This window comes from Elephantulus edwardii, unplaced genomic scaffold (assembly GCF_000299155.1).
Source record: "Elephantulus edwardii isolate Elephantulus edwardi_28Jun2011 unplaced genomic scaffold, EleEdw1.0 scaffold00055, whole genome shotgun sequence".
Lineage (NCBI taxonomy): Eukaryota > Metazoa > Chordata > Mammalia > Macroscelidea > Macroscelididae > Elephantulus > Elephantulus edwardii.
The window spans coordinates 1,021,406-1,031,208 of record NW_006399805.1 but is presented as its reverse complement, the minus strand read 5'-3'; the positions used below and the strand labels follow the sequence as shown (position 1 = coordinate 1,031,208).

General features: G+C 43.2%; 2 protein-coding genes across 2 annotated transcripts in view; both read left to right on the top strand.

Moving 5' to 3' along the window:
* The window catches only part of TSGA13 (testis specific, 13), a 12,650-nt gene extending 3,349 nt beyond the window's left edge, over positions 1-9,301 (top strand). Inside the window, exons 4-6 of the mRNA XM_006887198.1 lie at positions 2,373-2,515; positions 3,437-3,564; positions 9,132-9,301. Of these exons, the coding sequence (XP_006887260.1) occupies positions 2,373-2,515; positions 3,437-3,564; positions 9,132-9,301 (441 nt within the window). The remainder of the gene's footprint in view (positions 1-2,372; positions 2,516-3,436; positions 3,565-9,131) is intronic.
* Positions 9,302-9,676: 375 nt separating this feature from the next.
* The window catches only part of COPG2 (coatomer protein complex, subunit gamma 2), a 125,208-nt gene continuing 125,081 nt past the window's right edge, over positions 9,677-9,803 (top strand). The window contains exon 1 of the mRNA XM_006887132.1: positions 9,677-9,713. Coding sequence (XP_006887194.1) covers positions 9,677-9,713 — 37 coding nt within the window. The remainder of the gene's footprint in view (positions 9,714-9,803) is intronic.

Here is a 9,803-nt window from a genome sequence, read left to right as displayed (position 1 = left end):
CTATATCTATATCTATATCTATATCTATATCTAGTTGTTGTTAGGTGCTGTCAAGTCGTAGAAGACTCATAGCAACCCTATGAATGAAAGGCCTGAGCACTGTTCATAGAGTTTCCGGAGGCAAGCCATTTCGGAAGTGGATTCCACTCCTGCTTCTAAGTTTGTTTTAATCAGGAAGCTCCACCAAACACTGTCCAGCATGGGTAACCATTACCACATTTGGCACATCAGTGTCACAGTGTTCAGCATCACAGCAACCACGAGTTACCTCTGTACAGCAATGCACAGACCAGTGCTATACCACCTAGAAGAATGTTTGACAGAAAAAACAGTTTGAACCAGGCCTAAGGGCCGCAGATTAAAATCACCCACCTTGGGCTTGGTAGCATACTTTCTGTCTACTAGGCCAACGTAGCTCTCTCTATGTTGTCATTATTATTGTTGTTAGGTGCCGTTGAGTCACAGAAAACTCATAGAGACCCTATGAACGAAAGGCCTGAGCACTATTCCTACAGTTTCCAAAGGCAAGCCATTTTAGAAGTGGATGCCACTCCTGATTCCAAGCTTGTTTTAATCAGGAATCTTCACCAAACACTGTCCACAATGGGTAACCATTATCACATTTGGCACATCAGTGTCACAGTGTTTAGCATCATATATGGGATATATTAATAATAGACTATATGAGATACAGAAGTGGCACAGAGAGCAGTGTTTCTATTTATTAAAAAGAGGGTGGCCTGTAGTAAGAAGCTGTGCTACCCTCTCAAAGGTTGGCATGCTTTGAATCCACCAGCTGCTTCAAGGGAGGATGGGTCATCTCCTCCTACATGATCTACAGCCTCTGAAAACCCACTGGAGGTTGGTGGGCACACAACATTCCAACCAGAGAGAAACACAATTCTAGGGAGATGAGAAAGCATGGAGCGTTCATGGAGATGCAAGAGAGCAGACGTCAGAGACGGAAGGATGTTTCCTGAGTTGCATTTTAGAAAGACCATTAGGAGGGTGAGTGGAAGGTGAATTCACTGTGAAAAGGCAGCAGTCAGAGTTATTATATATGATGTTAATTAATATAGTAATTAATACAGTAATATATGAACATCATAAATAATGATTAAATCAGAGGCATTAAATCAAATCAAAGGTGTTAAAGTAAAGAATGAAGAAATGTTTAAGAGAGATTTAGGAATTTAAGACTTAGGATTTCGAGAGATTTTTTAAAATTTTCCTTTTCTTAGGATTTCCAGAGATCTTGATAGCCTTTTTGCTATTCTTAGATGCCATCAAGTTGAGTACAACTCATAATGACCCTATGAACAACAGATCTGACTCTTGTCCTGTCTTGTGCCATCCCCATGGTCACTGATACCTGAGCTCATTGCTGTAGTTACTGTGTCAATCCACTTGGTTGAGGGTCTTCCTCTCTTTTACCAACCCTTCCAACCTCTCCCTAAGTGGACAGGTTTCAACCTTGAGGGAGGGCTTAGCTGAGTAAGAGGAAATTATTTTATAAGTGAGAATGAAGAAGTAGAAAAAGGAGGAGGAAGAGGAGGAGGAGGAGGAGGAAGATGAAGAAAGAAGAAAGCAAAACCCAAAACTATTTAAAATAGATATTTGGAACAAGAGTGCACAGAAAGTACCCCTGAATAAAATGGGGTGTGGAGTTGCAGTTAAATTTTTGTTTAGTTTCTAGCTTAAGGGTAATAAACATTTTCCTCTCCAAATTAAGGATATAATACCAATGAAATATCCAATGGTATTTGTTTGAAAGTAAGAAATAAAGCACAATAAACAATGCCCTGTCTTTGAGTAGACTCTGATTTACCAGAAAAAGAATTGCTTGATAGGGTTTCTGAGGCAGACTGCTGCATCTTTAGCCTGTGGATTTGAGCTAATGACCCTTTGATTAGCAACTGAACACTTAACCACTGTGCTATTAGGTCTCCTGATGTTGACAGTATAATTATTTAAGTACCTCCCCGTCTCCTGGATTTTATCCTTTGAGTCCTGTGAAGGCAAGCTTTTAGAGTAATACCATAGAATTATGTTAATGGAATAAGGAATACATGAACAGACTGGAAGGCAGTGCCTGACGGTGGTGACCCATATACATGAACAAAGGGATAATTGCCAGGCCAGGATTGCCCTGCTCAAAGCAGAGAAGGAAACACAAATAGTAGTCTGTAATATCATCAACAGATTGGTGGTTCAAATTCATTAGCCAATCCTCAGGAGTCAAACGGCCAGGCTCCTCCAGTAAAGACTTACAGTTGGGGGTTTGCTCAGTCACACCAGTCTCAACAGGAGTGAGTAGATTCTGTCCAAGGAACTTGGTTTACACTCTCCTTCCCTCCCTCCCTCAATTACAGGTAATTCAGCAGCAGTGCAAACCCACTGAACGCACAGACTTGTCCCTGATGTCTTGGGAACAAAAGGTCAGACCCCAGCTGAAACCGGTCTTCGTTATGACCATGGTGGACAGTCCTGAATCCAAGAAGGAACAATGGTTCAGGTGAGGTGCTGGCTGTTTGCTATTCTCCTGTTCTTTTGTACTCTCCACCCTCTATCTCTTTTCAGTACTATGGACCACTGCTTTTTGATTGTGTGTTATGTGTACAACTGCAAAGCAGTGAGCTACAGCTTCCTTGGGTGACTGACTGCGTTCACACTCTAAGGAGAGAAAAACTGTAATGCGAGATGGGATGTATTCGAGGTCATGAAGAGCCAGGATTTAGCAACAGTCTATTAGGAGAGAGAGAGACTGTCTTTGAAACTGGATTATTGGAGGGGCCTCTGTTTAGTTGGGAGGGGAGAGGGGAGATTCTGAAGTTCTCCAGAGGTTTTACAATGTGAAGCTCCATCTTTTGTTACCTACCAATATCCCCACTTTGTATCAACACATTCTAGTCATTGTCCCTTCTTCTTCCCCATAATTTCTGAGAATGTAGCTTACTTCCAAGGGACTGGTTCTACTAAGCCTCGGCTGTTGTTAGGTGCCACTGAGTTGAGTACAGCTCATAGTAACCCTATAAACAGCCAACCTGAGCCTTGCCCTGTCCTGTGCCATCCTTATCCTCTGACACACTAGAGCCCATTGCTGACGTCACAGTTTCAATCTATCTCATTAGGGGTCTTCCTCTCCTTAGCTGACCTTCTATCTTTCCAAGCCTGGTGTCCCTTTCCAAGGAAAAGCCTTGACTAGCTATATGTCCAAAGTACGAAAGTTAAAGCTTTGCCATCTTTGCATCCAAGGAGCACTCTGGCTGTACTTTTCCTAAGATGTATATTGGTTTGGCTTTTTTTTCTTTCAACCCGTGGGGTTTTCAGTACTCTTCTCTAACACTACAACTCAAAGGCACCAATTCTCCTCCTATCATCCTTATTCATTTTCCAGCTTTCTGATGGAGATACTAAATGAATTTTCTTTGTTAAGGTTTTCCACTGACAATGATTTCAAGAGTAAAGGGAATTATTCAAAGACCTGTGCCCTGAGGAAACAGAAAACAATGTACCCTCAGCTCAACTTTTCTCCCAACTGTAAAAGAGATCCAGAGAAAGAAGGTAACTTCTTTCTTTCAAAAAACAATGGTTCATTGGATTGAGATATTGTTTTTGTTGTATTCGCCTGGCAGTGGAACCTGTGGGGACTGCAAATATAGGTGAATCAGTGTTTCTCCTCGTGGGTCTACAGAGTAGTTTTCTTGGGGCGTAGAAGCTAAGAACTCAAGGTTCAAGGTTCAAGTAGTGCTAGACTTTGGACTTCATGTATACCTATTTATCCCAAGAAAGTTCTAGTACAGTAATACTCAACACCACCACCTACTACTTTAATAATCAGTGACTTATCAGTATATTATTTGCCTTGATGCAACACTCAGAATCAACAATTTAAAAAATACTACATAACATGGGAGAGGCTGGAGTGAAAGAACTCAGTCTCATAAGGGCAAATACTGCATAAGACTGCTGTTGTAAAAAGAGCAGGATAACTAATAACATGTATATAAAAGTCCAAAAGGGCAAGGGGAGAGATAGAAGGAGCCTGAGGAAGGGAAGGGGAAAATCACAAGGTGACAGAGTTTGGTGAGCTGAGGGAGGGGGTGAAGGAATTAGGAAAGATCCAGTGGGGATCTGAAAAGATGGAGTAATAGTAGGCATAGATCAATGGCTATTCATTTATAAAACACAGTGGTTGCGAATAATTGTATGAAACACAATGTGAATGAAGGAATGTGTAAAACAATGCATATGCATGAAACACAATGTATATGAATTTTGTATGCAAAGCAATATAAAATAAAAATTTATATGCTAATGATATGTATGTTGTTGTTGATTGCCTTCAAGTAGAGTACAACTTATAACGACCCTATGAACAAAAGGCCTGAAGCCCCTTGACAACTATTGACATTTATCAAAGTTCATAGAGCTTCCAGAGGCAAGTTGTTTAGGGAGCAGATGCCACTCCTGCTTCCAAACCTGTCATAGAATGTTATTGGTTGAGTCTTCTGCGATGTATAGCGGCCCTATGTACAGTAGCTCGGAACCCTTCCCTGTCCTGAGCTAGTCTCACTAATTCTGACTCTCCAACTCCCATCACCCCAGTTACTGTATCAATCCATCTCATCTGGGGTCTCCCTCTCCTGCACTGTCTGTCTGTCCATCCTTCTGAGCATGATGTCCTTCTCCACGGACCGATCTCTTCTGGCCACGTGCCCAAAGTAAGTGAGGTGGATCTTCAAAATCCTAGCCTCCAAGGAGAGACTTGGTGTCACCCTCTCCAAGACTGACCTATTTGTTTTCTTGGCAGTCCATGGTGTGTTTAAGACTCTTCTCCAGCACCACAACTTGAAGGTATCTATTCTTCTGTCATCCTTAGTCATTGTCCAGCTCTCTGAAGTGTAACAAGTACTTGAGAAGACCATGGGCTGGATTAGTTGCACCTTTGTCTCTAGACTGACATTGTTGCTCTTCAGCATTCTAGAGAGGTTCATGACAGATTTCCCCAATGCAGCTTGTCTTTTGATTTCCTGACTGCTGGTGTTAAGAGTGTTGATTGTGGATCTGAACAAGCTGTAATTGCTAACAACCTCAATCTCGTCTCTATCTAATATGGTGCTGCCAATTGGCCTAGTGGTGAGAATCTTTGTCTTCTTTTTTTTATTTTTTAAAAATTAATTTTAATGAATGTTTACAGAGATTTTGGATTTCCATACATTCATTGTTGCATTTTTCTCCCTGCCCACCCCTCCCCCCAGTTTGCTCTTCTCTTTGAAAAGTACAAGAAAAATTATTTCATTGTTATAGAATCTCGCCTCTAGTACACTCCACTATGCATCCTTCATTCTGGACTCTTGTCATAACCATAGTACCCAATCATATATCACTTTTAAACAGTTCTCTCCCTCATCTGTTTCAATGCAGTTTACATAATTTATCTAATTTTTCTCAGTCTCATTCCAACCCTGATGTCAGTCCCTTTCTACAATAGTGGCATCATGTAGCACCTGCCCTTTTTTGACTTGAGATATATCATTCAGCATAATGTCCTCCAAGGTCACCCATTTTGAATAATATTGCATGAGTTCTTTGTTTTTCTATGCAGCGTAGTATTCCATTGTGTGAATATACCACAGCTTCTCCATCCATTCGTTTGTTGATGGGCACTTCGGTTGTTCCCAACTCTTTGCTATTGTGAACAAAGCCACAGTAAACATGGGTGTGCATACATCTGCTTGGGTGGCAATTTTGGATTCTTTAGGGTATATTCCCAGTAATGGAATTGGTGGGTCAAATGGTATCTCTATTTGCAACTTTTTGAGAATGCCATATAGCCCTCCATAGCGGTTGCACCATTTTACACTCCCACCAACAGTGAATGAGAGTTCCAGTTTCTCCAGCATTTGTTGCTTGCTGCTCTGTTAAATTTTGCTAAATTTTGCTATTCTTACTGGGGTGAGATGATATAATTGTTTTGGAGAATCTTTGTCTTCTTGATGTTGAGTTTCAATCCAGATTGTAGATTACAGTCCTTGACCTTTTGCAGCCAAGTGCTTCAGATCCTCCTCAGATTCAGCAAGCAAGGTGGTGTCATCTGCAAATCGTGGGTTGTTATTGAGTCTTCCTCCAATCCTGATACCACACTCCTGCTCATAAAGCCCTGCTTCCTGAATGATCTGTTCTGCATACAGATTGAAGAGGTATGGGAGCAGGATGTATCCCTGATACACCCCTTTCCTGATTTTGAACCATGCAGTGTTTCCTTGCTCTGTTCTGAGGGTTCTGAGGACTGCTTCTTGGTCCAAGTATAGGTTTCGTATTGCTCTGAGATTCCCGTTTTCCTCAAGGTTAGCCTCAATTGATTGTGATCCACACAGTCAAATGCCGTTGCATAGTTAATGATACACAGATAGACATTCTTCTGGTGAGTCTGCTTTCTGCCAAGATCCATCAGACATTGGCAGTAATGTCCCTAGTGCCACAACCTCTTCTAAACCCAGCCTGTATTTCTGGTAGTTCTCCAAAACCTAGCCAGCATTTTTTGCTTGCTGCTCTGTTAAATTTCGCTATTCTTACTGGGGTGAGATGATATCTCATAGTTGTTTTGGAGAATCTTTGTCTTCTTGATGTTGAGCTTCAATCCAGATTGTAGATTACAGACCTTGACCTTTTGCAGCAAGTGCTTCAGATCCTCCTCAGATTTATTCAAGTCTTTTCTGGATACTCTTCAGCAGGATTTTGATCTATTTATCCCACGAATTACAAAAATTCACACAGGTATATCTTGGGAAAAAGTGCAGTCAGCGTGCTCCTTAGAGACAAGGATGGCCAAACTTCATCTCTTGTGTTCTGGGCATGTAGCTAGGAGAAGCTATTCCTTAGAAAGGGATATCATGCTTGGAAAGGTAGAGGGTCAGCAAAGAGAAGACCTTCAACAAGGGGGATTAACACAGTGACCATAGCAATAGGCCAGGTGTGTCAGGGATAAGGATGGCTCAGGATAGGACTGGCTTCAGAGCTCTTGTTTGTAGACTTCGCTCGAAGACACCTAATAATACCAACAATGGTATACTTTCCTGAAACATTTTAGACTCATAATAATAGTTAAATTTTTTTTGTGTGTGTGGTTTTTTTAATTACATTTTATTAATTTTAATGAACATTTACAGAGATTTTGGGTTTTCATTCATTCATTGTTGCAGTATTTTCTCTACCCTCCTCCCCAGTTCGTTCTTTTTTCTCCCCCCCTTGAAAGTCTCTTTTAATTGTCCAATTGCCACAGTGCTTGTCAAAGCCAGTTCCTTTGTCAGTGTGTCCTTTGCCATTTCCTATCACTCCTCCCTGAGAGAGACTTCACCCTGATTCATAAGGAAAAGGGAAGAGCGTATTCTCTTAGCTACTTCCTGCTGAAAAGGGATGCTGTAGGTTTCAGGGTGAAGATCTTCTCTCACTACTCTAAAGGGCCCTTTTGGCAATAGCAAATACATAGACTATTATGGAGATTGATTTTGGAATTTAGATGCACTGTTATCAATTGTGCTTAGCCGTAAAATTTTAAATGCTTATGTTTTACCTAAAATTCTCCAGTGACGCATGTATCCACACTTGGGAAAACTGACTGGGAAGGGCCGCAAGCTAAGTCCAAGAGTCTCAGAGGCCTTAGATCTCTGAGATTGGGGCAGGGCATTGGACAGCAGAGATCTGAGAAAAGTCTGCATAGATGAGGGTGCAATGATAGTGCTCCTCACCTTCATTTCTTTAACAACCTTCATGGGAAGCCTACTGCATTGAACACTTGCCAGATATCAATAAGAACACTTTCAGTATATGAGATATAGATAGATAGATAGATAGATAGATAGATAGATAGATGGATGAACCAGAACATGAAGGCCTTTGTACAGTATAGAAATAAGAGCTTGTGTTTTAATAAGTAGACCTCTGGGGCCTATCTTAAGACTATTCAATACACGCGTGTATATTTTAATTCATGAGTTCCCAGATTCTACCAGTTTAGAACTGCCAAAAAGTTGATGGTTTTAAGCCACCAGCTGCTCAACAGAAGAAAGATGGGTAATCTCCTCCCGTGTAATCTGTTGTTGTTGTTGTTGTTAGGTGTTGTCGAATCATAGACGACTCATAGAGACCCTATGAATGAAAGACCTGAACACCTGTATAACTTTCATCGCTTCTCCACATTCATAGGGTTTCTAGAGGCAAGCTATTTTGGAAGTGGATGCTATCCTGCTTCCAGTGTGATTTACTGCCTCTGAAAACCTGCTGGAGGGTCAGTTATGAGTCGGTTCCAACTCACTGGTACATAACAACAAACAACTAGATTTATGGCAACTGCGCATTTTCCCTGGTGAAATAAATAGTTTTTTGCTTGACTTCTGTATCTGTGTATTTTGAACTAAGGTGTTAGCAGAGATAGAGGATTAGATTCAAGGGATATCTCCAGATAGGTAACAAGAACTCAAATCAGCTGCTGTTCATTCTGAACCCGTGTGTGTTGGAGTAGAATTGTGTTCAATAGGGTTTTCAGTGGCTGAGTTTTGGGGAAATAGGTCCCTCTGGGTGGATTGAAACCTCCAATCTTTGGGTTGGCTGAAGCGGTTGCACCACCCAGGCAAGTCTTACATCAACCAGGTGGGAAGGGATTGGAAGAGGTCCGTTACTAAAGCTTGAAAGAGCAGGCGGGTTGAAGAAGGACTTGGTTCAGGTGTGCACTGCAGCCAAAAGTAGAAAGAAGTCTCCTAGTTACAAAAAGAAGCATCGAGCAACTCACACTTCCTTAAACGACCAAGAGGCACAGGAATGGACAAGTGCACAAGCACTTTAACTCTGTTAAGAGTTATGCAAGAGTTGGCATAGAAGGACTCAGGAGATTAAATAGGAAGGCCAACCTGGCAGTGTGTTTTAGATTGGTTTTTGGGAAAGGGAGGGAATTTAGAAGGACAACGACAGCTGGAAAACATAATCCATAATCAAAAAATCTACCCTCTTGGTCAAGCCCAGCTTTCTGATGGATCTAGCCACGTAGGTCTGGTTCACCCACAAGTACATTGAGCGCCCTTATGAAACCCACATTCACTGGAAGCTGCCTTGTCTGTGTTTTTTTTTTGCAGCTTCCTCCAAGTCAGAAAGTGCAGGGTCGGCTCCCGAGGCGATATGGGAACCGCTGACCCTGTTATCGCTCCTGGAAGAGAAGCCGACCAGAACTGTGCCAGGAGAGACTACCTTCCGCCACGGGAGTGCCCAGCAGTGGATCGTGAAAAATGCCACTGTCACTAAGTGAACGCAAACCCTCCAGGCCTCCAGGTTGCTCTCCGGAGCCCGAGGGACCTGCAGACCTCGCCATCTAGGGCGTATTAAGCAAATAAAGCCGCATTTCTGTCTCTTCCTGGCCTGGCTGTCACATCACTGTCCAGGTGGACTTGGCAAGTCCCTGGCTCTGCGGGCCCCGCCTCTTCCAGGCCCCGCCCACGTCCCGCGGGGGGCGGAGAGGGCGTGGCCGCGCCGCGCCGCCGGGGGCGGGCTTCTCTCTGAGTGACGGGCCGGCTGTCCAACCAGCGAGGACGCCCGGGGCCGGCCTTCCTGCAGCCTCTTCCGCTTGCCGGCTGCGGCGCCTGGAACGGTTGCGGTGGGTCTGGGCGCTAGGAAGTCGTCCAAGATGATTAAAAAATTCGACAAGAAGGACGAAGAGTCTGGTACGCGCTGGGCCCCCCCCTGCGCCTCCCGCACGTGCTCCGGGCGCGTGGGCGCCGCTGTGCGCGCGCCCCTCGCCCCCCCCGGGGGGC